The sequence below is a fragment of the Perca fluviatilis genome, chromosome 7, assembly GCF_010015445.1.
Source record: "Perca fluviatilis chromosome 7, GENO_Pfluv_1.0, whole genome shotgun sequence".
Taxonomy (NCBI): Eukaryota; Metazoa; Chordata; class Actinopteri; order Perciformes; family Percidae; genus Perca; species Perca fluviatilis.
The window spans coordinates 21502624-21530040 of record NC_053118.1 but is presented as its reverse complement, the minus strand read 5'-3'; the positions used below and the strand labels follow the sequence as shown (position 1 = coordinate 21530040).

The 27417-nt window shown below is 40.1% G+C and overlaps 2 protein-coding genes across 6 annotated transcripts in view; one reads left to right on the top strand and one right to left on the bottom strand.

Moving 5' to 3' along the window:
* adam22 (ADAM metallopeptidase domain 22) overlaps nt 1-27417 on the bottom strand; it is a 62605-nt gene that overhangs the window by 25978 nt on the left and 9210 nt on the right. For all 5 annotated transcript variants that reach the window (XM_039805782.1, XM_039805783.1, XM_039805784.1 and 2 more), the window contains exons 4-6: nt 20369-20435; nt 14367-14449; nt 10703-10766 (exon numbers count right to left, since the gene is read on the bottom strand). In XM_039805782.1, coding sequence (XP_039661716.1) covers nt 10703-10766; nt 14367-14449; nt 20369-20435 — 214 coding nt within the window. The remainder of the gene's footprint in view (nt 1-10702; nt 10767-14366; nt 14450-20368; nt 20436-27417) is intronic.
* cldn12 (claudin 12) lies at nt 151-4290 on the top strand. The gene is made up of 3 exons (XM_039805797.1): nt 151-301; nt 1925-2185; nt 2281-4290. Exons 2-3 carry the CDS (start codon nt 1967-1969, stop codon nt 3115-3117), a joined length of 1056 nt encoding a protein of 351 aa, XP_039661731.1. The 5' UTR covers nt 151-301; nt 1925-1966; the 3' UTR covers nt 3118-4290.

The window sequence follows — 27417 nt, the reverse complement described above, 5'->3', positions numbered from 1 at the left end:
ATATTCTTAATATTTGAATCGATTTTTGAACAATAAGATATTTTTATTCATCATTATTATTTGATCTACTTTTAATTTGCTCTATGTCTAAAATTGTATAAACACTGTGATGTAATGCTCTGCACGCATGCGTTAACCACCAGTGAGACAACACTGAGGGCAGAGACACCCCAGCTGTTTTGAGGCCACATCCTGTTTATTTACTGTAACGTTCCTTCAGTGCAAAGGCGGTGAAACGTTACTCTAGTGTGGTTTGGATCGAGTGTGTAACGTTAGGAGGACCAGACTGAAATGATATAAGGTACTCTAGTCAATGTTTAATGTAGCTAGTTGTCATTTTTGAGCTTTACATAGAGGAATTCAGGACGCAACAGGTTGTTGTAATGCTAACGTTTTAGCTATCAGCTAGCCATAGCTAGATATATGTCAGCTAGCGAGCTAGTTAGCCAACGTCAACGTTAATGTAACGAACTAACGTTAGCGTTAAATACAACCCATTCTTACACATTTCGTGTTAATTAGTTGATATTTCGACGGTAAATTTAAGCGACCAAAGTGTTATGTGCAGCTATTAATCATGTTATAGCTAGGTGTTTCCAGTTAGTTATCAGTCCACGAGCTAAAAGAGCTAACATAAGTTAGCTAACGTTAAGCTAGCTAGCTGGTAAAACTACCCAGACAGGCGTTATCTGGCAAGCTGTTGCATGTAATAATAGCTTCATAATAACCTGTTATTACTGGGTTATGGTGTAACGTTAATCACAATATTTGCTTTCAATATAATACCATGTGTGTGTATAATTATGTCATTGGCTTAGCTAGTGTATCGTCAGACAGTTTTATTGAAATTATGCAGTTAGTACCACATTCCTTTACATGTGTGAATCAAGATAAAACACCCAGTGACTACAATTAAATAACATCAGGCAACTAAAAATACAAAAAAGTAAAACTGATTAAAACACGCAACAATAAAATAAGTATGAGTGAGAGGTGAAATAAACAAATGAAACAGATAAGGTGTATTACAACTGGACAAATACAACTTTGTGCAAGCATTCATTTTTAAAGATATGTTTTGATAATCAATCAAAAGCTCCAGATCTGAGGGGCCCTAAGTGCAAGGCCTGCTCACCTTTAGTTTTGAACCAGAATATAAAATAAACAGCCTGAGGAAGATTGCCTGCATCATCACTTTACCAACCACTTAACCAACAATTCATCACAAGAGGTAGTAGCCGGCCCATGAAGTGCTTTAAACATTATCAGTAAATCTTAAGTCAACTCCAGTCAACTAACTAGTGAAGAGAAGTCAGAACCTGGGTGGTCTGATCGATTTGTTTAACACTGAGCAGCTGTGTTTTGTATCATCTGAAAGTGTAAGATAAGTTGTTTGGCTTTAGTCTGAGTACATCAAAATATCTAGACTTGATGGTATAAAAGCACATAGCAGATTCTCCAGATAGTTTCCACACACACAGCCACGATCACAGTCACTGTTGCACGCTGTCACATAAAGAGACCTCAAGCATCTAATTCAATTGCTCATTGTTTAGCTGTACAATCTATGTAATGCACTACAGTATAGACACTCTTGCCCTGCAACCTCAGCCCCCAAGTCATTCCTACTTCTTGCTAATGAAATGAGAGCATTGTTTCTCGGGGACAGCAGATATTGGGTCAACTACGCTGTGGTGAATAGAAATACAGGGGGGTTGCCCATAGCTAGGTCAGTCGGTGGCACAGTTAGCTTTCTTCGATAGTAATGGGGCCATTTGGAGAATCTTGTATAACCATAGCTTTTTTCTATAATCAGGAGTTCTGTGAACAGAAAAATGATTTACTGTAGTCACATTATAGCCCCACCACTTTCAACTACACTGACCAGCCACTTATTTCTGACTTCCTCTCTTTATCTGTTCAGACAGGAACTCTCCTCGTGGCCTCAGTTCCTGTCAGCACCGCCATGTCGTGCCGGGACATCCACGCCACCAACGCTTTTGCCTTCATCCTTGCCTTTGTGTCTTTGGGAGGGATTGCTGTGGCAGCGTTCATCCCACAGTGGCGTGTAACCAGACTCGTCACCTTCAATCGTAATGCCAAGAATATCAGCGTGTATGATGGGCTGTGGGCTAAATGTGTGAAACAGGATGGCTATTCAGGATGTTACTACTATGATTCAGAGGTATTACTTTGAGAAATGTGCTCTCCTCTGATTTTGCTTTTTGCTTTTCTGTCCTAAATTGTTCTAAAATAAGTGATGTCTTCTCTTGTTTGCAGTGGTACTCTAAAGTGGACCAGCTGGATCTGCGGCTACTGCAGTTCTGTCTGCCTACAGGCCTGCTGTTCGGCTCTCTAGCCTTGCTGCTGTGCATGGCAGGAATGTGTAAGACCTGCTGCTGCTCAGACAAGCCTGAACCGGACATTAAGACCATTAGATTCCTGGTCAACAATGCAGGCTGTCACCTGGTGGCTGGGATGTTCTTGTTCCTGGGTGGAGCTATCGCCATCGCACCCTCAGTGTGGTTCCTGTTCCGCACCAAGGAAATGAACATCAGATATGACAACATTTTCTCAGACGGCTTTGCTGTTTATGTATCTATAGGCTGCTCTGGAGGACTGATGCTGGCCGCCCTGCTGATGTTCATGTGGTACTGTATGTGTAAAAAGCTGCCTTCACCCTTCTGGTTGCCTCTGCCCTCCATGACGACTTCTCTGTCCACCCAGCCTCTCACTGCCAACGGATATCCTCCTTCCCCAGTTTATGGTCCTCAGCCTTTCCCACCACAGACCTATCCTCCCACAGTGATTGATGCCCAGCCATATGTGACCTCCCAGGGCTACGTGCAAAGTGTGGTTGCCCCTGCACCGCCACAGGTGTACATGTCTCAGGTTTCTGCTCCAGATGGGTATGGTTCAGAGGTGGGAGGGACCCAGGCCTACAGCTATGCACCTTCGCAGAGCTATGCACCCTCACAGAGCTACGCACCCTCACAGAGCTACGCACCCTCACAGAGCTACGCACCCTCTCAGGGCTACGCAGGCCACCGCTACTCCTCCCGCTCAAGGATGTCTGCCATAGAGATCGACATTCCCGTGCTGACACAGGAACAGTAAGAGAAGAGAGGCTTCTGTCCATGAACCTCCATGAAGTTCACCACTGATAAAACTAATAGAGTATGATAGATGAAAGTTAATAATATGAGAGCTATTTACAGCCCCTAGAGTGATTCAGTCAGTCAGTCCAGGTCTGTAATTTGCTGATTATTGAAGATGAAACCCAGTTAAAAGAACTCTGCGTTTACTATATGAAGGATGATATTTTCTTTATAAAGAAGATCACTGGTGCAAACAATGCCTAACATACAGAAAGCCAGCTCAACCAACTAGCCTTTTTCACTATTTTACCAGCAGAGAAGGACCACTAAACAATAGCTCCTAACTTGCTGAAGTGTCCAGTGGACCAACTTACTAGCTAAAAGTAAATAGTTACTAGCATTTGTGATGTTGCTGAATATAAATTACCACTATTGATTTTCTATTAAAGATGCCCTGATGATGGCTGCCAAAACGCTAGTGCCAGCTAGTCAGCAAAGTTATATTTTTCTGTTACATTTGTAAATGTTGGTCACTTTTGCCTATGTAAAGCTTACAGTATGAAAGTCTTTTTTTATCACTACTGAACATTACTTTAAATTCTGTGATTCTGAATGGACAACTACTAACTGACTCACCTGTTAATTTTGTGTTTGTTGTGTATCATGAATTGTTAATGTCACATTGCCCTGTAAAGAGCCACTGTTAAAGTTTTTAATGCACTAATTATGTGAATACTGTGCCAGTTTACATTGCCTTTGTTCACTGACTTTGTTAAAGCCTGGAGTATTTTCTAACATATTAGTTAATCAATATTATAGAATACTTTTCCAAAGTGTTAATTTAAAGAAATTTGTTAGCCGTGTTAAATTTAATGTATAGTTGCAGATTTCATTAAAATTTTGAACTGTAATGTTAAAAACAGAAATGAGCATACTGTTCTTCTGAACATGTCCGCTGATGATTAAAACTTACTTAGCTGGAAGTGTAACGTTGTTCAGTGGTGGTGGTAGTACTTGTGACTAAGCCAATTTTAACGTACAATTTAAATCTTGCCTTTTGCATGTTTTGCGTTTGACCACTGATCAACATTTCTACAAAGTCTTATGTGCTCATCATGTTATTCTACAATTTTGATGTCCCATGTTTTTCTACACTGGTCTTTTTTGTTATTAAAACATAAGTCACAATGTATGTGAGGCCTGTTTATTTGCTGGATAACAAAAACGAATTTACTAATTGATACATAGTACGTTTTATGCCTAATTGCAACAAAAATAGACACAATCGATTTCATACTGAAAGAATTCATGTAAAGTAATTTCAACCATTTCACTCACTGAATTACAAACTGGTTAGAGAGTCAGCTCATATCTGCTCCGGTGATAGTTCCAGCTGATCGTGACCACATTTAGAGTTTAATTAATACATTGCTACAGACAATCAATGGCTTGTGAGGTTCTGGTTCATTCATGATGACTTGATATTAAAGTTGTTCATATGCCAGTCTGCACCAGCGATGCCAAGGTTACGTTTACACTGTGCGGTACCCTTTTAGTTTGTTCTACATTAACGGACTGTGCCTTTAGGTGACTTACAGTAAAAGTTAATACAAGATTCATAAAGGTTGTTAACGTTGTACAGTTGTTAATCTACTTTCCCATAATGCCCCACTGAACGAATGTCAGCAGCTTCATTCCCAATTCATAACAAATTCTTGCAATATCATTTCTCCGTAGGTTGATGATAGGAGCTACATTTGTTCAGCCTCGTCAAGTAGTCAATCTGTTGACCTGTTTAGAATCTGTATATCTGATAAGCGCACATTAGCTGTTTTAAGTAATATGTTCTCCAACAGTGGCTGGTAGTTATTGCACTAAGAAAGTCTTTGGCCCAGCGAACACCTACTGTACAACCTCCCTATTTCCCGCAGCTACACTGATCTCAACTGACTGAAACAAAGAAAAACGTAGTGCACAAATCTTGAAAATTGCAGACAGCTGTACAACATAGACATAGAGTACATGCAACTCACAATGACTTTTATCATCAATTCCTCCAGAGAATAGCCCTTACAATTCAAGTTCATTTGACTTTATTTCACCATGATAATATACTTAGTATAAAGACTGCTTTCAGAGTCCAGTTTGGAGTCTTTTAAGAGTTTGTTTTGAACCACCAACAAGCCAAAACCCAAACATATTAAATTATTACAATATTATAAAACAGGGAACTGCCCAAAATGTTATGTTGGAGAAGCTAAAACCAGATAGTGGAATTGGTAAATTGCTTAAATTAGATTAGATTAATTGGTTATCAATTTTGTGTTGCTCGACTAATTTTATTTATGCACTGTAATATATGACAATGCAAAATGCAACAACACTACGGCTTTGTTTGGCTTTGGAGCAAGATTTTATTTTAGACTTCATGGCTGAAATGTGCTGAAATGCTAAAGAAAACACAGCACTTTAAAAGCAACTCTGAGAAAATAAACTCAATGACAGTTGCCCTGAACTATGATCCGCTTTGTGGGTAAATATTTGAGTTTTCACATCGTAGTCACCAGAGAGAAACCAAAGCCAATTAGGAACAGTGAGCACTCTATTAAAATGAGGCATTTAGTGCTCCAGTGTTTTGTCTCATCTTTGATGTAGTCCTAGTGGACTGACCGTCTGAATTAAGCGCCACAAGACTAAACTGCAGCAGTCATAATTGGAACCAACTCCTTTGATATGACACTTTCATGTTGACTGAGAGTCCAGTGGCTGATGATTAATAAAACCATAATTAACAAACGTGTATGACATAGTTGCTTTTGTATTATTTGCAGCACATACACACATCATAATCGGAGCAGTTATTTCTGAATTAACCGTTGTAATAAAGCCTTTTCTGGAGTCTTCTTTGTTCCCAACATCATCGCTCCCATATACAACCAAAACCTCCCAAATACAACCACAGCATATAAACTCGACAGGGAGTGTGTAGTGATGGAGATTAAGGGTTTAAACACAGATGGCTTTCATATGTCGTGCTACAAAGAGACGGGGGTGGAGCCTGGGTTGCCAGGGGAGATGGTACCTCAGACACAGACTACTGGCTCATGAATATAAAGCAGGGTGGGGTAAAATGCTTTTCATTTTCACTCTCTGCCTGCATATGTGAATGAACTGGTCCAGGTTTAGTAACAGGAAGTTGGCTTGAGGCCACAGGGAACCCCCCCCCCTTTTTTTTTATCCAATCACTTCCAACTCACATTGAGCTTCATTCCCAGCTTGAGCTAGTATAAAAAAATCCTCCTCTTGGCACTTAATGCAAACACCCCCTCCCCATCAGTCATTTTTAGTCCAGAATAAAATAACTCAACAACTATTTGAATGATTAAGATGAAAATTTTTACAGAAATGCATGGTGTCCAGAGGATGGATTGTAATTTCTTTGGTAACCAACAGGTCACAATTTTACTTTGACCAATACAAGTATAAAACTAATGACATTCCCATCCACCTCAGCTGTATTTTGTGTTTGTGCTGTTTAGCAAATGTTATACAGTATGTACTAATCATTATAGTATACTGTTTTAACACTTTGTATACAAAAACCTGCAAGTTAAACTTTACAAATAGAAAGAAAATGTAGGATTGCTTATTACATCTTTCTGAAGCTGTTTCACCCTCGTCCACAATTAATTTATAAGTATATAGTTTTTTATCAAAATACTGCTATGTCTTTAGCCTTTATAGTTTAAATGTACTGCAACCCTGAACTTATGATCACTGCACCATCAAAACAACACAGCACTATGCCTAGTCTGAGTCCTCCTTGAAGTGAATAGACCGAGCTGTTGGGATCTAGCCACAGGGGCCCTGAAGTGCAGGTGGGGTTGGAAAGGTGTGCAAACAAACAAGACAGCTAAACATATGGTGTTTTCCACATATGCAAGTCAGCATCACACCAAGTTGTCTGCACGCACATGCTCACGCAGACGCTTACACACTCAAGAAGTGCAAGATTTATCAGTCACATAGCGCCCGGATACATCACGTTCTAAGCTTGTGAACTTTAATTGTGCCGCTCTGTATTGCTTACCACTGCTGTCTACTGGTTCACAACCCCATTTACATAACACAATAACAAGTTCAGCTGCATAAGGTGATGAGAGCAGCTTGTTCAGGACACACTTAGCTAATGTCCTGCATAACTTTTTCTGCTTGGGCGGAAGAAGGGCAGATGGATTTACCATATGTCGACAGAAGCCATGCCGATTTTATCTGGCTCCACACACACACCCCATCCTGCCATATTTCTTTTTTCTATCACTTTTAACTAGATCATAACAGCCGGATTTAGTTGTGCATATCGGGGCACAAAGCCTCTGCATTTAATACTACTAACTGATAAGTGGCTGTTTTTAGGTCATAACAAGAACATGACTGAGAAAACAAACTTTTAAAAGGAGAGAACCCTCTTAAATCAACTCAGGCACACTACTTTCTGTGTGTGTGTGTGTGTGTGTGTGTGTGTGTGTGTGTGTGTGTGTGTGTGTGTGTGTGTGTGTGTGCGTGCGTGCGTGCGTGTGTGTGTGAATACACAGGATACATGACGAGCACTTAGGTTTTTCCAGTAAACATCTGTGTGACAAAAATGAGAGGAAGACTTGCAGACCCAGCAGACTGTCACAGAGACAAAGAGATACATAGACTGAGAGTGAAATAGAGAAAGAGATACACTGAGAGGAGCCCAGAGAAGCAGAGGGGCAGAGACAGTCAGTGGACCATTGCCTGCAGGGAGCAGACATCCAGAGCTCAGAGCTGACAAACTGACAGCTGTTGCTGGGCTCGGGGGCAGCGCTGTCCGACATTGTCACGCAGACAGGAATCCCCCATCTAAAATGCCAAAGCCAACACTGGCAATGGAGCTACATGCCAAATATTTTGCAAAAAAACACAAACTACGTTACAGGCAATTATGTTTGACATAACATGAAGAATACGTAGATCTTTAAGCCCAGATGAGATCTGGTGTTTTACAACTAAATGATAAAATCGAAGAGTCACACTGGAAGAGGAAGAGCAACTGTGTCCAAAGTGCAGTGGTGGAACAAGTATTTACTTGAGCAAAAGTAGTAATATCACAATTAAAAATGCTAAACTACAAGTTAAATTTCATTCAAAAAGTATTCAGTGTTATCAGCTAAATGTACCAACGTATCAAAAGTAGAAGTACTCACTAGGCAGAAAAAGGGCCATGTCATTATGTTATATACCATTATTGGACTATAATTAATAATGCATTAATGCCTAAGTAGCATTTTAGTACTGTAGCTGATCAAAGTCAAGCTAAGTTTATTATATGATTTACATTGGTTTGGGTGGTTTAATCCATAATACAGTATCATATTTTGTAGGTGGGGTTTTGTATGTAAACTCTGTAACTGCAAAGTAACTAAAGCTGTCAGATAAATGTGAAGAATAAATAAAATGGAAATAAAGTACAGGTACCTTGACATTATACTCAAGTAAAATACTTGATTAAATGTACCGACAGCAGTTACTTCCCACCACTATCAATGTGCCATCTCAATGATATTGAAAATTCATTAAATTTTTTTCTAGTTTCTGTTTTTACCCAATATATTTTTAAAGAGATATTTTAGCTGATTTGAATCCAGCTCTGTGTCATGGCAGTGTGGGCAGTGTGTGCAGATGAACGGTGTGTGGCTTCCCTCCGTGGCCGCAGTGCATGAGCTGAGCAGAGCAGCGGAGTTCTGCCTGGATCCGCAGTTTCTCTCTGCTGACCTCGGCTCTGTGCACTGGAGCCACAGAGGGAAGCCAAACACCGTTCATCTAAACACACTGCCATGACACAGAGGTGGATTTAAATCAGCAAGTATCCCTTTAAGTTACTTGAAAATGAGGACTCTATCAGGCAAAACTTTAGGCTGGTAGCAGTAAAAGCTACCCTTCTATTTGTGGCAATTAACTTAAAATGTTGTACATAAACATATCACCTGAAATTATATCTGTCTTTTGGCTTTCTATGTGTAATATATAGGCTACCAGAGGATGACTTGCTGTATTTTTTACAAATGTTTGGCATGACACGCATATAAAAAGTAAACTAGTGGAGAAACTCTTCCAATTTTTATGTGCATTTTACGTCACTGTGGCCTTGTGAATTACCAAAAAAAGCTACTAGATGCTGTATCTCTGATAACAAGTGCTGCAGCGATATTCTGAGTTGAGATCTCGCTCTCTCTCTCGCTCTCTGTCTCTCTCTCTCTCTCTGCTTGAATAATTCAGTCTCTCCAGAAAACGCTGGAGAGGAATGACGAAGGCAGAGAGGAGATGAAGAAGAGGCCAGAAAAGAAGGGAGTCAAAGAAGTAGAAGGGGGGAGAGAGCTGTGACACGTGAAATAAACCCAGTGGGCTGAAGGATTGTTGTTTTCTCATTCTGTCTTCAGTTATCTTTTATAAATCTTTCCCATTCAGAATATTCTTGCTTTAACTTCAGATTTCTTTGAATGTATAACTGTGATATAGCAACTGCCTTTCCAAACCAATTAGTTCCTCTTGTTTTAAAGTTTCTCTGCACAAGATACAATTACAAGCAATCTAAATCCCATTTAATTTAACAACAACTTTGTGTTTTTGGCTCAGCTGCGCCTCCCTCTGTGTACCTTTTTTGTCAGTTAACATTCGTCTTCTCAGCCTTACATTTGCTCTTTACATCCATCCATCCTCTTTATTTCCCCTCCTTTCCACTCTTTCAACACCGTTGGCACTAAAACGTCACATGGGAATACATTTTAAGAAGCTTCTGTGTGCCAGGCCGGCACTTCCAACACCCATAAGTGCACATACACACACAAGCATAGAGACAAATCCCTGACCTCTCTTATCTAGTCTCCTTTTGTCCCTTACTGATTAACACCAGACAGAAACTTCTTCTGGACGTTTTAATTAGAGCATAAAGGACACACACAAACACACACACACACACACACACACACACACACACACACACACACACACACACACACACACACACACACACACACACACACACACACACACACACACACACACACACACACACACACACACACTCTATCAGCAGCTTGTTCTTCACTTTCATGCTCAAGGCTTCTTTAGACAATCTCAGATCTGTCCTTTCATTCTGACCATAATGCCTGTGTTATTATCTAACTGGTTGTAGGCTTTTCTGATGTCTGCTGGCTTTGTATCCCAGCAAATCTCTCTCTGTCCTGTGACCTGCGGGCCGCACTCACGGTTCATTAGAAAAAGTGGCAACGACTGGTGTGTGATCTGTAACTGATTCTGGTTTTGTCTCAACATCCTCTCAGGACTATAACTGACCCCTTTATGAATACAGTAATACCAGGAAACCCAAGCCTTAACATTGATGATTCACGGATAACTATATATATGAAAAAATTATGTAACAATATCTGACCACGGGAAATTCAACAGGGCTGAGAGGCAGCTGGATGTGAAAAGATGGAAGAAAGGAAAATTGATAACCCACCCGAGAGGAGCCATCTCCAGCTCCTACAAAATAAATTATATTGTAGAGTACTTACATTGCTGCTGCCCTGTCCTCCAGGTTCAATCATGTAGGTGTGATTGCCATCGAAAAACATCCCACTAAAAGAGAGAGGCGGGTAGGGGAGAAAGGGAGAGCACATATCAACACCAGTTGCTGTTGTTTATATTCATCACTAAATGGAATAATGCATCTGAATTCAACTCCTCCTCAGCCATCAATGTGATAGATTAGAGCCATTTCAGTGCTTGCCCAGTTTCTTTTTTTTTTTTTTTAATTGTATTATTGGAACATTTGTCAGAATAATAACAGTAATGCACTCCTACTGTACATGCTGCAGTTTTGGACAGAATCCTCTTGCTGTCCTGCTTTATGTACAGCTTAGGAGATTCAGAGATTCCCCCCACACAGCATAACTTAAAGGTCACCTAAGGACTTTTATCTCTGGAACAATAACTAAGAGCTTGAACTGGTTGACCACAGATTGCAATGACAAAGGCTACATTGAAAGGGGTGCATTTGAGCTCCTCACTAACATTTAATGAAAATTTGAATGACTTTACATGCATTTCACTTAAAAACTCTAAATACATTCTTCACATATAGGTATAACACACACACATACATACATACACACAGCCAATGCAAAGAACAACATTTAAAAATCAAACTGTACAATCAGCATAACAAACTCATTTCATCAGATTAAATTTAGTTTATTTGCGCACACACACACACACACACACACACACACACACACACACACACACACACACACACACACACACACACACACACACACACACACACACACACACACACACACACACACACACACACACACACACACACACACACACACACACACACACACACACCCTTTTGACCAAGCAATCATTTAAAAAAAGTAATTCAGATCAATTTCTTATTTAGCAGCTGGGTGAAGGTCTTCTGGACAAAAAAATGGACATCATCCATTAATTAACTTTATCTGAAGCTTTTAGGAGATTGGGTGGGTCAAACTGTAAAGTCATGAGAGTGAACACTGCAGGAACACACAATCTGTCTTTCTCTTCCTTTTTTCTACCTCTTTCTGGCCTTCAACACACAGAAATCCCCTCCAACACACACTCTTTGTCCAGGTCCAACATTGCACTTACAGCAGATTATACACACACGGAGAGAGAAAAAGAAAAGTGTTATATTTTCCCTGCATTGTTCCATATGTCCTTTCAATATTTTGTCACTGTGAAATTAAAAACTATAAATAATATAAAGAAAGTGTATTTTGAAACAGAATGTAACATGTAACCCTTATTGCAGTTCACAAAAGAAGCGTGATGCTGATTTTAACTGTCTTTTATATATATTTCTTGGCAACCCAAACCAAACTAGTCATTCTGCCAAGACTACAAGGGGAAATTCACAGTAACTTTAAAGGAAAATGTATTCTTAATCAGGCTTCTGAGCAATGGGCTCCAACATGAAGACACAATTTTCATGCCAAAGTTAGAACAATTCCTGTTTTTTTGCACATACGAAATCTGTGTTTAAATCTGTGCCCTTACTGGTTTGAGGTGGGGGGGCTCAGTTGAAGAAAAAGAAAAAAAATGATGTCACATACTTCTGTGCACCAATCAGCATTGAGCAACATTTGAATTTAAAGCTGATAACAGTTATAGAGAGGCGAAGTCCCTCCCCTTCCGGTGGACCTCACCCAAAGGGGAGGGACAAAACGTTTTCTTAATCAGTGTGAGGTTTTGTATTTCAGTCACAATTGTAAAATGATTTACATTGCTCGTGGATGCTTCAAACAGAAACCTGCATTAATGGTTATTTGTGTGTGTGTGTGTGTGTGTGTGTGTGTGTGTGTGTGTGTGTGTGTGTGTGTGTGTGTGTGTGTGTGTGTGTGTGTGTGCATCCGTGTAAGAGAGAAAGAGCAGGATGTATATTATGGTAAATATCTGACTCAGCATAAGGGAAATACTCTGCTCTAATGTCTAACCCCTCGACACCACTGTGCACTCCCCTAACTCATACGCTCTCACTGTCACTCTGTCTCTCCCTCACACACACAAATTAGTGTGTGCAGGGCATACTATGGGTGTGTCTCTGTCTCCTTTAAAATGTCAGCATGTGCATTTCTTTCCACATTATGAAAATCAGGAATGAAAAAAAACCCGAGATTTCAATCAAATATATCCAATTAATAATAAAGTACAACCTCTAATACTACTACAACAAATACATAAAAACAGATACATGACAGGAGTATTATAACATGCTACACTAACATTTGGACTAATTACAAGTCACACATCAAAATTCAGCCATACTAGTAAAGGTAAAAGTAAAGTCTGCAGGAAACACTTCATCTTGTCTGTCACTGTATATACTATTTTGTCCTATATATGAGAATGTACTGCATGTGCAACACATTCATCTTGTTTGGGATTGATTAATTCATGCCCTACTAATTTGCTGTGCTGACACATTTCCCAACATGTTGCCACAATCACATGAAATATGCAAACGTTATTAAAACCCCAAGTTTAGTTTAGCTTATTCAGCAAATATCAATCTGATTTCACCCACTTGCCTTTATTAGATTAATTCACTTCTCTTCACTGATTATTTGGTTTATTTAGCCTGACATTATGTTGAAGGAAGATATAATGGACAGAATTAAGCTTTGATGAGGCGTAATGGATCGGGACTGATTAATAATGTTTTTAGAAACAACTGAAATGGATAATTAGATGCAATAGTATACTGTCAACAATGTGCAGATTTGAATGGTTGTTATATATTTCATAAAGCTTAGATCACTCTTTGCACCTCAAACCTTAAATTTGCATACAGAGCTGTTCTACCTCTATTTTCTTAGAGAAATCACTATTATTCAATATGAAAAGTCATAACAACCAACAAGCATAATGGAACACGCCATTCATACAGGGATTCCTGTTAATGAAAGAGCAGTCGATCAGACTGACAAGTAGCAGCTAGCACTGTTTTCCTTACTTATGTACAGATAAGCGATGAATTCAGCTTTATTTTTTATTTGTTTTGCACTTACTTTTTAAGACCCCTAAATAATTAATGTAAAAAACAGCAAGTGCAGATAAATACCATATAGTGTGTTAAATGTCTGAGGTTTGGCCAAAAACAGTGTGGGTTTTTTGTCTTGTGTTCCCAGTTTTGGAAAAATGCTAAATGTGTGGTAGCAACTGTGAAACATTGTAATACATGTGCATGTGTTATACCTGATTATTCAATGGTGCCTTTTTATGCAATTGTTGTATTGTCCGCACATAATGACATTCACTACCACAGAGTACATATTTGCCTCTCTTCTCACAGTATATAAACACCCACACACACTATAACACTGATATACAGTGGACTTGCATTCCTGCCTAGCAGGCCTCGTTTCTGACCCATCTCTCTGCTTTAGAGCACAAACTGTAAAGAAAAAACAACTCTTGGAACAAAAAAAGAAGAGAAGACGTCTGAACAGCACCTGTCTGCGTGAATGATAACCTTTGTAACGGAAAATGCAGAGAGACAGAGAAGGGCTGGCTTAAACTAATTACATTGACCTAATGGATAAATGGGAGCATGGCCGAAGAGGCTGGACACAGAGGCAGCAATGCTGGCTGAGAAATACACACATAAAGTGGCATAATATTTGTACTTACTGCAATCCGTGACAGGTTGAGACAGCCACAAAGGAGTAAGGAATGCCTCTGACCTTCCCCTGATAGTAGCAGTGCTCTCCTCCCTGTGAGCAAAACACAAACACTCACATATTAAGATCATACACATGGTTGCCTCCTGAAATGACTCATGCACTCAAACAGAGAGCAAAAGATCCTGCTTGCTGCTTTCATTACCACGTTTCATCAGAAAATTAGTTCAGAGCAATCAATCATGCAGAATTAATTTGCTAACAAGTATGATGTGGTGTAGATATGTGCGTGTGCATGTACTCCATGTTTATGTGTGTGTTTGTGTGGTACTATGCATCCTACCATCTGTGCGTTAACTGCTCTGTGACTTCTCTGTCCTCCATCCCAACTTCTACCCTCAATAGGAGGCCACAGCATCGGTCACTTGTAAAAGTTTTTCCATCTCTGTCACAACTCGCCGTCAACCACTCATGCTCTGTATTCACTCTCCATCTGTCTATATGTGTGTGCGTTTCCTCTGAGAGCGTAAACACAAATTTATTTTCTATAGACGTGTATGATGTCTAAGTGTCTAAGTGCTCTGCAGGCCATCTCTTCCTCGTCCATTTCTCGCTGCCTAACAGCCATTAGGCAGGAAGTCGGCCTCCCTGAGGAAACGCAGCATCAGAGGATCAATTTCTGCGCTACAGTCTGATGCTGTTCACAGCAACGCAGTGCCACGTCCACTTTTACCTCCAGCTCTGTGTGAACTTCATCCCAATCCATGCCTGACTTATGAGTTTGAGTGAGGATGCATGTATGCATTTGTTGTGGTTGTTAAACTACATAGCAAAAAGTATCTGAAAATATGAACTACAGGCGTTATGATGATGACTTTTCACAAGATTATGGAACAAGAATTTGCTCCTATTGAGCCACAAGAGCATTAGTAATGCTGTGCAATAAGGCCTGGTTGGCAGTCGGTGTTCCAATTCATCCCAAAAGTGTTGGAATGATTTGAGGTCATGGCCAGCCCAATTCTTCTACTCTTTATTGACTTGGCCTTTTCATGAAAATATTGTAATGCTGAAACAGGAAAGGACCTTCCCAAAAGTGTTGCCATACAGTTGGAAGCACACAGTGTTTAAATATCACTGGATGCTGTATCATTAAGTTAAGATTTTCACTACAGGAATTGTATTTGGGGTAAAAAATTTGAAAATATGGGCTGCAACAAAAGAAGTTGTACAAGTTTAGTAGATTAAATATCTTAAATGGAGCTACAGTTGAAGAGAGAGAGGTTGGGTAAAGAGAGGTAGAGCGAGAGTGAGATGAAGAGACAGAGAGGGCTATTTATAAGTGGCGCTGTGCTCTACTATCCCAGCGTCTCTCCTCCCTGTGCCCTGAACCTTCTGCTCCACTTCTCATCAAAGCAAGAAACACCCAAAACCAGCACGTGGGTACATCAATACTGTGTGTGTGTGTGTGTGTGTGTGTGTGTGTGTGTGTGTGTGTGTGTGTGTGTGTGTGTGTGTGTGTTGCTAAATTGGTCTGATCTGTGATCTCTTTAGTCTCTTGTAAGAGTAATTAATCATCTTTCTGGACAACACGATGCACAATGAAAGGTCGAGGGCAGTCAGTTGGTAAACAAGTAGGACACTCTGCCCTCTGAATGTCAGTGAAAGTTTGGCAATTGGCAATTAGATAAAGAAGAGGAATAAGGACAGTACACAAATAATTTTTACTATTCATGAGACAGAAAGTGTGTGTACCACTATAAGAAGTACTTCAGTCTATCTCCACTTACCACTCACGTACTACATACTACAGAGCTGGGCGACGTGATAATGAAACAGATTTTGTCATACTATTTATAGAGGCACTGACGTACTCTATCAATACTTTTGTAACACTTCCGGGTGTATCAGGCCATTGTGAGCAGTGCTGAAGGTTAATGAGCAGGACTGCTGATGAACGTCTCTATATTAGGGCCAATAGACTCACTCTATAAACAAACACTTAAATTACTCTATAACAAACCCAATTATTATCACCATTGTCATATCATTTAGACATCTAATCTCTACGGTATGCAAGTTTAAACAGTAGATGCTGTTTATATAGATTGATTCTTAATTATCCATAATGTTTTATACTTGTTTGGTTATATTTTTGGATTAAAATTGTTAGGTCAAAAGGGTTGTGATGAATTCAATTATATTTATATCTATCTATCTATCTATCTATCTATCTATCTATCTATCTATCTATAAATTGCAGGAACGTCTGTCTGTCTATGTGTGCGTGTTAAGGGCATATCTCTCGAACCGTTAGTCCAATGGATTTCAAATTTGACAGGTGTCTTGCTATGGGCACGAGTAAGTGCCAAGTTTGACGTTGTTTGGATAAGAAACGCAAAAGATATGCTCGGTAAAAGAAGCACACATTGGCTTTTGCTGCTCTAGCCGCTGGCCCCTCCTCCTCTCACACTGAGTGAGCAGTGAGCAGGATCAGACAGATAAAGAGCAGCGGAGCTTTGGCAGCTAACATGTGACATACACCTCAGGCCCACAAATATGTGCAAAGTAGCCAGTGTTGGGGAAGTTACTTTTAAAAAGTAGTGTTTTCTCGTTACTCTTACTTCTTAAAAAAGTAATCCTTTACTTTACTTAGTTACCCCCTATGGAAAGTAACTTTTTACTTTTCTCGTTACTTTTACGTTACTTTTGAAAGCAGGTGTCTCTGGCAGAGACTTAAGTTAATTATACAAAAGCTATCTTTGACCATAAAGCCATTCTCTGGTTTATCAGTAAAATGTCTGAACTAGGCTAAACTGCAGATTCTCTACTCACAGAGTGACGGCTGATTCATTATGAACGAGTCCAGCGCGGGTTGAATGCACATCGGCAGGTCATCGGCGTTACACGGTGTTAATGTGTAATGTCCATATCTACTTGTAGTACTGGTCGCGCAGCCACGATGGTCCGTGCATTGTCATAGACACATGCAGCCTCTGGAAGTCCTTGCGTGTCCGTGCGACCGACACAAGTCCACAGCGCCCGCTGCGTGTAGCCTAGCCAGTAAAAAGCCACGAAGCTAAAAACGCTCTCAAAAGTTAGCTAGCGTTGGCTGCAGCATTGCTCTTCTACTACCAGCCTCTGTCACGTACCTTGTGGAGCTTGTGAGCTCGCAGCTGAGAAGGCAGTGTCGCTGTCAAATCTGTCCCTTGGAAAAGTAACGTTGACGCCGAATTGAAAAAGGAACTAGCTACGTTTCATTACCAAATTTTCAGTAGTAACGCGTTACTTTACTTTTTCCCGAAAAAGTAGTTACGTTACTGTAACGCGTTACACCCTACACTGAAAGTAGCACTACGTTAACGATCAAACGACACGAGACAACGTGTCTCTCTCTCTCTCTCTCTCTCTCTCTCTCTGCATGTGCGCGCGCGCACACGCACACACACACACACACACAAACGGTCCGGTTCAGGTGGTTGATGTACACAAATATGTGTTGATTAGCTCTCATAACGGGCAATGATGGGTAATGATGCTAATGTCTGATTACTCCACATTGTCATTGTGATATTTTGTGATTACATTCTGATTCTGTCAGGTAAATATAGTAGTACAATGTCTTCCTCTGATGTAGAAGTAGCCTACACTGTAAGTCAGTAGTAGGGTATATAGGGGAGTTGCATATGAAATGGTTTGGAGTCCTTCTGTAAGTAATTTTGGGTACAATTTGGTGTTGAAGAATTCTACAAGCAGCAATGCCACAGGCCAAGCAATCGCCCGTTCCAAACAGGCACATTTTCTACGGGCACTGCACTAGTTATGTAAATTGCAACTTTACTATGTATAATGCTATGCTGTACTATACTACGGGTACAAATTAGCAATATTAATTCATTTTAATTGCGTTAGCAAAATAAGTTATGCTAACGCCTGCACATTTCTGTGCTGATAGATATTTCATTTTGGTGGTTTAGCCAAAAACAAGTATTCCTGTCCTGCATTCATTCCTGTAGTAGGGGTGGGGGAAAAAATCGATACAGCATAGTATCGCGATATTTTTTTTCGTGGCAATACTGTATCGATACACAGATGCCAAGTATCGATCTTTTATTATATATGTGTTGGTCAGTTTGTCTGCTTGACAATCCCATTTTGCAGCAATAAAATTGAAGTGAGATGAACAAACAGAGAAATGTATCTTTTTAGATAAAACAGATGTTGACAAAATTGTCCTTTGGGGACATAATTTGAAATTGGGAAAAATTTGAAGTTGGAAAAAAGGTAGTACATTGCAATATATCGCAGAATATTGCAATATGTTTAAAATCGCAATAATATCGTATCATGACATAGGTATCGTGATGATATCGTATCGTGAGGCCTCTGGTGATTCCCACCCCGATCCTGTAGTACCTACTACAAGAACAGAGAGGATTCTGAGGTGCACCTATTAGAACAGCTGCTGTGTTACAATGGCATTTGACCTTTTCAGTGAGCAGAGTAACAAACAGCAGCTTGTCTCATATTAACCTTCCAGAACAGCAGCCATTAATAAAGAGGCAAAGTGCCTCTTGTTCTTTCCATTGTACAAAAATTAAGAATTTGCAGACAGAGTACGTTCTAGGTACAAGGTGATTTAATTCACAGAAAGATCGCTTTATAATAAGTTCCTTAATTACAAGTGACGATATCACACAATATGTGGTGTAATAATGTGGATCATTCTTTGTAAAGTATCTTATATCTCACTAATCTGCTGCTTAGCTGAATAAATCCTGACCATTATGATCCCCCCCACTTATGTGATACATCATTAGGCCTCAGTGGGTGACCTGTACTGTATCTTAAATCCAGATTTCAGAGGATTATCACAGCAATCTCAATTCCATGCAAATTGAAGGATTAGGCCACTTTGGGTTTATGGAATCTAAAATGAACAAAGAATGGATGGCTGGATGGGCTGAGCTGTCTCTGCATGTGCAAAGTAACACATTGATTAACCAATAAAAGGCTCAGGGAGGGAGAAGAACCTGTGGGGTCTGCAGGAAATTGCAGCTGTTCAAAATACAGCTGAGAACAAATGTTTAGTGGAGCCAATTCAGCCACTCTTCCGTGTCTTGAATTCAGCAGAGTTGGGTAAACATACGCCATGCCTTTGAAAAAATTACAGAGGTTTTCTGTAGCCTTTTGCTGGGCTTGCTTAAGATAGCAGGATGAAGTGGAGTAAGTGCATAGCAGGGGAACTTTCAACTTGAGGTGTTTTTCCTAAACCTGCATTCATTGATTTTGTCGTCCACTTGGGTTAGACACAACATTTAAATAATATCTCCATATAAAGTATTTGTACCGAACGTGTTAGCAAGCACTCACTTATTTACACATTCAGCAGAAAAGGATCAACATCAGCATTCATTTGGAGTTGTGTTTCTGCATTCTTAAAAATGCCATTATAATATTCTTTCTTCTCAAAAGCCCTGCTTTTGGTCTCCACTAACCTAATATGGCTCTTAAGCTGTTAAATGGTCCACTATGTTTGCTCATAGTCATTGTCATAAAACCAAAACAATGAGCTCAAAGATTTTAAAATACTCTGAAGAAGAGGGGAACTGCAGAGTCCTGTGATAATTCACTCTGGGTTTCTCATTATGAGTGACGCCTTTCACATTACACATAGTCATTGATGATATAAAAAAATATTGAGGACAGCAGCTTTGATAATGTGTTTAAACGGTAAAGATTGTATTTAGACCTGGCTGAGATCTGTTTATAATTAAAACCAGACCACCTCCAGATGTGGTTTGGCTGATCCAATAGCATTTTTAATGCAATTTCTTCTGCATGCATTTACAGCTTGTGCTAAAATGTTTTTTTTATCCATATCCACATAACCAGATACAGATTGCTTGGAAATACCAGGGGTAAATAGACCACCAAATTCCCATTTAAACACTGTAATTAGTAAAAAACTAAAGTGTGAGTAAGCATGAGGAGAGATGATTTGCAGAATCTTACATTGGTGACGATGCTCTTCCCTTTTTCTGACAAATGCCTCTCCACGTACCCTGAAGACAGCAGATCACTGGGAACAGAGAGGAAAGAAAAAGGAGCATTAAAGTTAGAAAATGTGTGATTTTCATTCAAGTGTCACTCAGATATGCATGAGTGCTTGTATTTTATAGGATGATTGTATTCAGTCTTGGCAGCACAGAGCTTCACGGCATCAGCCCGGCTAATTATGACCAGTGTACAGGGACAAGGCTATTTCCAGCACACAAACTCACACAAACACAATTATACAAATCCAGCCTTCAAGCAAATGGGAAAGAGGCAGGAAATAAATTGAGAGAGCAAGGAAAAGACAGAGTGGCATAAATAAGAGGAAATCATTCTGTGTGTGCTTTCTCAGCAGAGCTGGACCCAAGAATCCCAACGGAGATACACACTGCAGGCCCAATCTGAGACAGAGATATATGAGCTTTAGTGCACACAAAGCACCCACACACACACAGGAATGCGGCATATGAATGGGAATTTGTCCCTTCGTAAGCCTATTTTAAAATATATTACAGTTAAAGGTGTTAGCCTCTTATCTAACAAATAGGTGACCTGAACACACACACACAGCCAATGCAAAGAACAAAGCAGTATAAAAATCAAACTGTACAATCAGCATAACAAACTCATTTCATCAGATTAACTTAGTTTACATTTGCTGAATCAGCAGCCTTGAAATACTTTCCAAAACTAAAACAATGGTGAGACTGCTGTTTATCAGTCAGAGTACAAGAATTGACATAAAAATGTGCAACCAAAACATTTTACGGTATACTCGCAATCAGAGCTATCAATCAACTCCAAACGAGTAGGTGGGATGAATTTTTACCTTGTTCACCCACCGAACAAATCAGCCTCTTTTTCAGTGTCACAGAAGCAGTTTGTGGGGACAGTGACGGAGGAGATGTGGGTGAAAGTGTGATGTCACTGCATTAATTAAGATCATTTATTAGTTGATGGACAGAAAAATAATCTGCAGCTATTAATTGATGAATCGTTAAAGTAATTCTTCATGCACAAATGGAAGAAAATGCTGTTTTCTGCCTCAAATATGGAGATTTCCTGCTTATATCTGTTTTGTATCATATTAAACTGAATATCTTTTGGTTTTGGACTGACAAAACCAGACGTCTAAAGACATCACCTTGGACTTTGAGAAACTGGGATGGATATTTTTCACTATTTTCTGACATTTTATAAACCAAATGATTAATCTAGAAAATAAACGTCAGATTAATCAATAATAACAATAATCGTTCGTCATATTTAAAGCAAATATGACTATCATCTTTATGCTAAGGTAAGCCAAGCTAAGTATCTGCCCGGCCGCTTTAGCTTCATATTTGGCACACAGACATGAGAGTGATATTAATCTTCTCATCGAATTCTTTGCAAGAAAGCAAATAAGGGTATTCCCCATGATTTTTGTCAAATGTACTGCTAACATCTGTCCAATTTATCACTCAATTTTGTCACAAATCAGCTTGAGGTATTAAAATTTTTTTTAAGATCCACTATTTCAATAACAGTGATATCTTTGACGAAAGGACAAACTATTGAAAGCAAAGAAAAATCTGTTACTGTAATTCAGTCATTGTAGTAATAATAAGGCAAATGGTAGGAAATCGTTCTGCTTTTGAAGGCAGACACATCATGTGTTTTTCAAATATTATCTGAGCTTTCTTAAAGGAAGTAAAGTTTTTCCAAAGATGATATACTGTATATTATTCAAATGAACCACCCGCCACACACACGCCTCATTTCTAAGATGACTAATGGGCAGTTTGCTACAGCAATAAAAACATATGCAGGAAAAAGAGGAGAGAGGGTGAGGTAAAATGGAAAGAGCGAGAGAATGGCTGTCAAGGGGGGAATAATGAGACAGAGGAAAGGAAAAAGGCGGTGAAAGTTAAAAAAGGTGTGAATACAGAGATCAGGGCCCTAACAGATATTCCATAATGCACCAGCATGAACCTCTCTCTTGGAAAAAAAACCTGTATGTGTAACACAGGCAACCCCCATTGTACACACATCACACCCTCGAACCTCAGATTACACATCTCACACATCACATCAGGCTGTCCATAATATCCTGCAAATTAAATGTGCCATGACTCATGAGATGCAAGGAACATATCAACATTTTTGCATTAAAAAGATTCACTTTCAAAATATTCATACGCTCCTGTGATGGTGTTCAGTATGTACATTAGAGTCCCTGGGTCACAGGCGTGCGCTGTTAGCCTTTGTTGTGCTGGGATGTGTGTTTAAGATTCAAAGCTTGTGATCTTTATCCGGCCCCACGCTGAGCTCAGACAGGGGGAGCAATTGAGGAGCATACTGAGGCAGCAGTGCAGACACAGGGGCCTCTAATGGAGGACGCAGATAACAGAATTCAGCTTTAATTGTTGCAGGATTTAAATAATTTATCTGACAGACAAAGACGCAAACTCAGATTCTGCCCCATCCCCCACACTGACACACACACGAATGTAGAGAGATCCCCCCCCCCCCTCCTGTTATCATGAGTAGACATACATATGTATAAATGATAACTGTGAGCGACCTCTTTGCCTCTTTGTATGTTCCTGACAGAACGACAGAAATACAGACTTAGTCATGCGCTGTTTGCATGTGATCTCTCTGTGGACATAAATGCTGCAAACTTTCAACATAAATGATGATCAGGGAGGCGGTTTGTAAAACAAGCTGAGGACTTCATTAACAAGAATACACAGGAAAAAAAGGGATGAGGGAAAACAGAAATAGAAGCATGTTCATAAATGTAATAAATTATCACATAATTACACTATTCAAGAGCTTAAAGTAACAAACGTAGGGTGGCACAAGTGGTCCTCATGTCCGACATATTTGTGTGGCATCTGGCACCTAAAGGTGTCTGTGCAGACCAGATGTGTGGCTGCAACGGAGTCGAAGCGAACAGCACCCACATCTACTGCTCATTTTGTGTCTGATTCCGTGTCTGTTACTCTCATTCTCTCAGCTCATTGCTTTTTTAAATGGTCTGCTCATCCTCCGCAATACCGGTTTTCTTTCTTGCTCCGTCGCCGCGGCAACATCTGTTTGAGAGCTGGCCAGCTGTCAATCAGGCCTGGAGGAGAGGTGGATCTGCAGACGCTCCACTTTTAGCTTACAACATTTCATAGCCAACCTAGAACAGCCATTTACATAGTAATCAATGTCTCTCGCTTTCTCCACACTTCAATGTCAGTTAGCCCCCACACACACACACACACACACACACACAAATGTTGCTCTGAAAAGACTTATTCAACTTTATTAAGTGGGTCTTCAGGAGGTAAAAACTGAAGGAAGTAGTGAGAAAAGGCGAGTGCACTGAGTCCGTCTGGCGGTCAGTGACATCAAACTTCATCCTTTCTTTTAAAAGCATATTGTTAGACATCTGCTGTGGCAACCGAGTTCTTCTCCTGAGGTGAATCATGCATGCACACACACAAACCAAGTTTCAATGTGGTCTAAAATTCCTCTCACGATTTGTGTCGCCAGGCACCATCATGACACTGGGATAAAAAACAACACAAAAGGACAGATTGGCAGGACCTGTGTGTGTGTGTGTGTGTGTGTGTGTGTGTGTGTGTGTGTGTGTGTGTGTGTGTGTGTGTGTGTGTGTGTGTGTGTGTGTGTGTGTGAGAGAGTGAGTGAGTGAGTGAGTGAGTGAGTGAGTGAGTGACTGAGAGAGAGAGAGAGAGGACTGAGCGGAAGTGTTGGGGTAGCAGGCTTCTCATTGCTTTCACACAGGCCAATCTAGGTGCTTTCAAAGACTCTTCCTAATACACCCAACATCCCAAAACACACAAAAGCACACAACAAAAGAAATGAAGCAAATGTAATCAGATGCATCCATACATACACACACATCTGCACTGTAGTCATCAAATGGACTTCTGCTCTAAATATGGATTTTTTTGCCATTTAACCTGGTAATAAAAGAGCTCCACCGCACAAAGGACTGAACATGTGCTGTGTCAGGCGTCCGTAATGAGGATGGGGGAGTGCTGAGGAAAGAGAAGGGATACGTACACAGGTGAAAACAAGGAGGGGGGTGCAGCAAGATGGAAGGTTGATAAGGGAAATAAAAATGTGACAAGGACTGAAGGAGAGAAAAGAGGGGGCTGGAGGTTTCTCTTTGAGGAAAGCTGTGGCTGCTTTCACCTGCCGACCACCCCCTTCTCTCCTTTAGCCTCACCCTCCCCTTCCACTGAGGCCTCATTAAAGGTCTCCAGGCTATAATTCATTCACTCTCCAATCACTTATCAGACATGCAATGCCACCGGCATACTATTGCAAAGGGAATACTGACGCTCACAAACCACATATAGTGATGCTTATAGAACAAACAAAAAAGCAAGAATCAAGCTTATATTCCTGCTCTCTGCAATTGTGGGTCCCTTATGCAGTTGGGTCTGTAGCACGCAACATACAAGACAAATAGAGTTGATTCCTGAATTATGCAGTGGCCGGGGATGTGGGCACGAAGGAACATGCAGATCTGTATCAACACGTGGATTGTTAGTGAACTCCACGCCATGTAAACAGGGTCAACAGAGACAGACTTTCGGAGGCCTGTACACTTGAGACCAAGTAATCATGACTAGTTTATTTTTTATGTTCAGCTGATAAGATTATTCTATTTTATGCCCTAACATCATTGTGTTTGTGGATAAATGTGCTCTCCATCTATCCACTGACTCCATCAGACTTTGTGCAGTGGTTAAATAGTTAATCTTCTGATAGTAAACAATCATCTCAATTTTATTTTATTCAGCATGACAGAGGAAAATGAGTAATCTATAAGAGACAATAGTCTTTAGAGAGGCATTAGTATCTTTTCCTGCGGAGAGAACAACAGTGTTTTCTTCTGTCCCTGTCTTCAGCGAGAGTCAGCTCCTACTAATCCTCCATACTGAGTCGAGACGGCTCGACAGAAGAGAGGGGGGAACAGAAGGGTTGGAGAGACAGAGGGGGAGGGGGGAAAAAAGCAATATAAGGAGATGGGGAGAAAGAATGATGGAGCATTAAAGGGGAGGCCTGTAATTCAACGCTTTACAGTTTTTGGTTGCTATTGTTTCCTCCTGTTCGTACTGGCCTTGAAGAGATCCAATCCTGACACAATCCCAATGTAAGTGATGGGGAACAAAATCCACAGTCCTTGTTCTGCACAAAAATGCATTTTAAAGAACAGTTGAAGCTAATTTGAGATTTAAGCAGTCCGAGTTAGACAATTCCATCTTTTTGTTTCCCTGGACAGTGTTTCCTTGCTGAGCTGCGATGGAGGGATAGTAACACTAACAGGAGAATTTCTTACTCAAAAAGACTTTTGTCGCTACCTCAGACTGCTGAGGTCTCATATGAACTTTGATCTAATCTCTTAATGGGTATTATGAACAAGAAGAATTAAGCAGCAACAAAAAAACTGCTTCAATATACATATGGGTATGCGAGTTTTGTTTTAAGACAGCTTTTAAAAATATAAACCCGTCTTTTAATTTAACTTTAAAACTGTTTGTATGTTTTCAAAAATGCCTAAAGAACTCCTGCACGGCCTGCACCATGCTGCTATTTGTTCTTCTAAATTAACCTTGCTCACCTACATAAAATTAATCTGTACCTCCACCTACCTGCACCTGACACACACCAGAAAATCTGCAAAACACACACAGACACATGAACTAGCTTGTTTATTACCAGCACATACTGTACACAGTCCTGGATGTGACGCTGAGCCACTTAGCAAACACAGTCTGTATTATACTGTTTGTGAGCATTGCATTTTCTCAAAGACACACTCACAAATAATTCCCAATGTGATAGCTAAAGCTATGCGCTATTTTTTTTTTTTTTTTTTGTTTTTTTTTTTTTTTTTTTTGTGTGTGTGTGTGTGTGTGTGTGTGTGTGATCAAACTACACACAGATCCGAGAGAGGACCCTGCCTGAGGCGAGAGAAGAGGAAGAAGAAAGTAAGAGATAGGGATGGAGAGGAAGCAGGGACCATTTTCTTTTTAGGGTACACACACACACACACACCACTCTCTCTCTCCTGCACTTACTCAACCCATCCACCAAGGATGAATGAAGGACATCCACACAGCTTTTTTCTCTGTGTCCTCTTCTTTCTCTCCATCCTTAACTATTTCTTACACACACACACACACACACACACACACACACACACACACACACACACACACACACACACACACACACACACACACACACGCACACCTCTGAGTTTTTCTCATTAAGTCCACAGTAACTCAAATCACGCCTCTCTATAATAAATTACAGACCTGGTAACGGAGGAGGAGAGACAGAGATGGAGGTGGAAAAAGAGGAGAAGAGTGGAATTGGGTTGTAGCAATGTCAGGATGCAGGGAGCGAGACACGGGTGGATGATAGATTATCTTGGAATGGGGCATGAGAGAGAGTTAAATCATATATGCGGAGATGTAAGGCTGCATGCACATGTACATATGTATAAGCAACACACACATAAATACACACATGCACACACACACAGCACAGGGACATGCACGGCTAACACCACAGCATCAGCACCTTTCACGGTCCAAGGCAGCCAGACACCTACACACACATCAGAGATTAAATGACCATAGTCCACTCAAAGTCAGACAAAGTCATGAAGTCAATATGAACATGACATCAGCTGAATGGCATTTTGATGAATGTATTTGTCTTGCAAGTGAACAAGAGATTATTGTTGGGTAAAAAATACTTTTTACTCCTCCCACTATGCTGCTCAAAAACAAGTAGGAGGAGATGTTTTGGTCGGCTGGGTTCCCAAAATAAAAATACCACAAATTTTATACAAAGACACTCTTAGATGAATGGCATTTAGAGCACTTCAAAGGCTTGGATGGGCAAGAAACTCTCCCCATTGAATCATCAATACAAACAATAAGCATGATGTTCGAAAATATCTGGTTATAATATAAATATAAATATAT

Excerpts from the sequence above, each read along its gene's own strand:
- cldn12 (XM_039805797.1), top strand. The coding sequence starts at position 1,967 with ATGTCGTGCCGGGACATCCACGCCACCAACGCTTTTGCCTTCATCCTT. Across the intron at positions 2,186-2,280 it reads GTTACTACTATGATTCAGAG|TGGTACTCTAAAGTGGACCA; the intron begins GTATTACTTTGA and ends TCTTGTTTGCAG.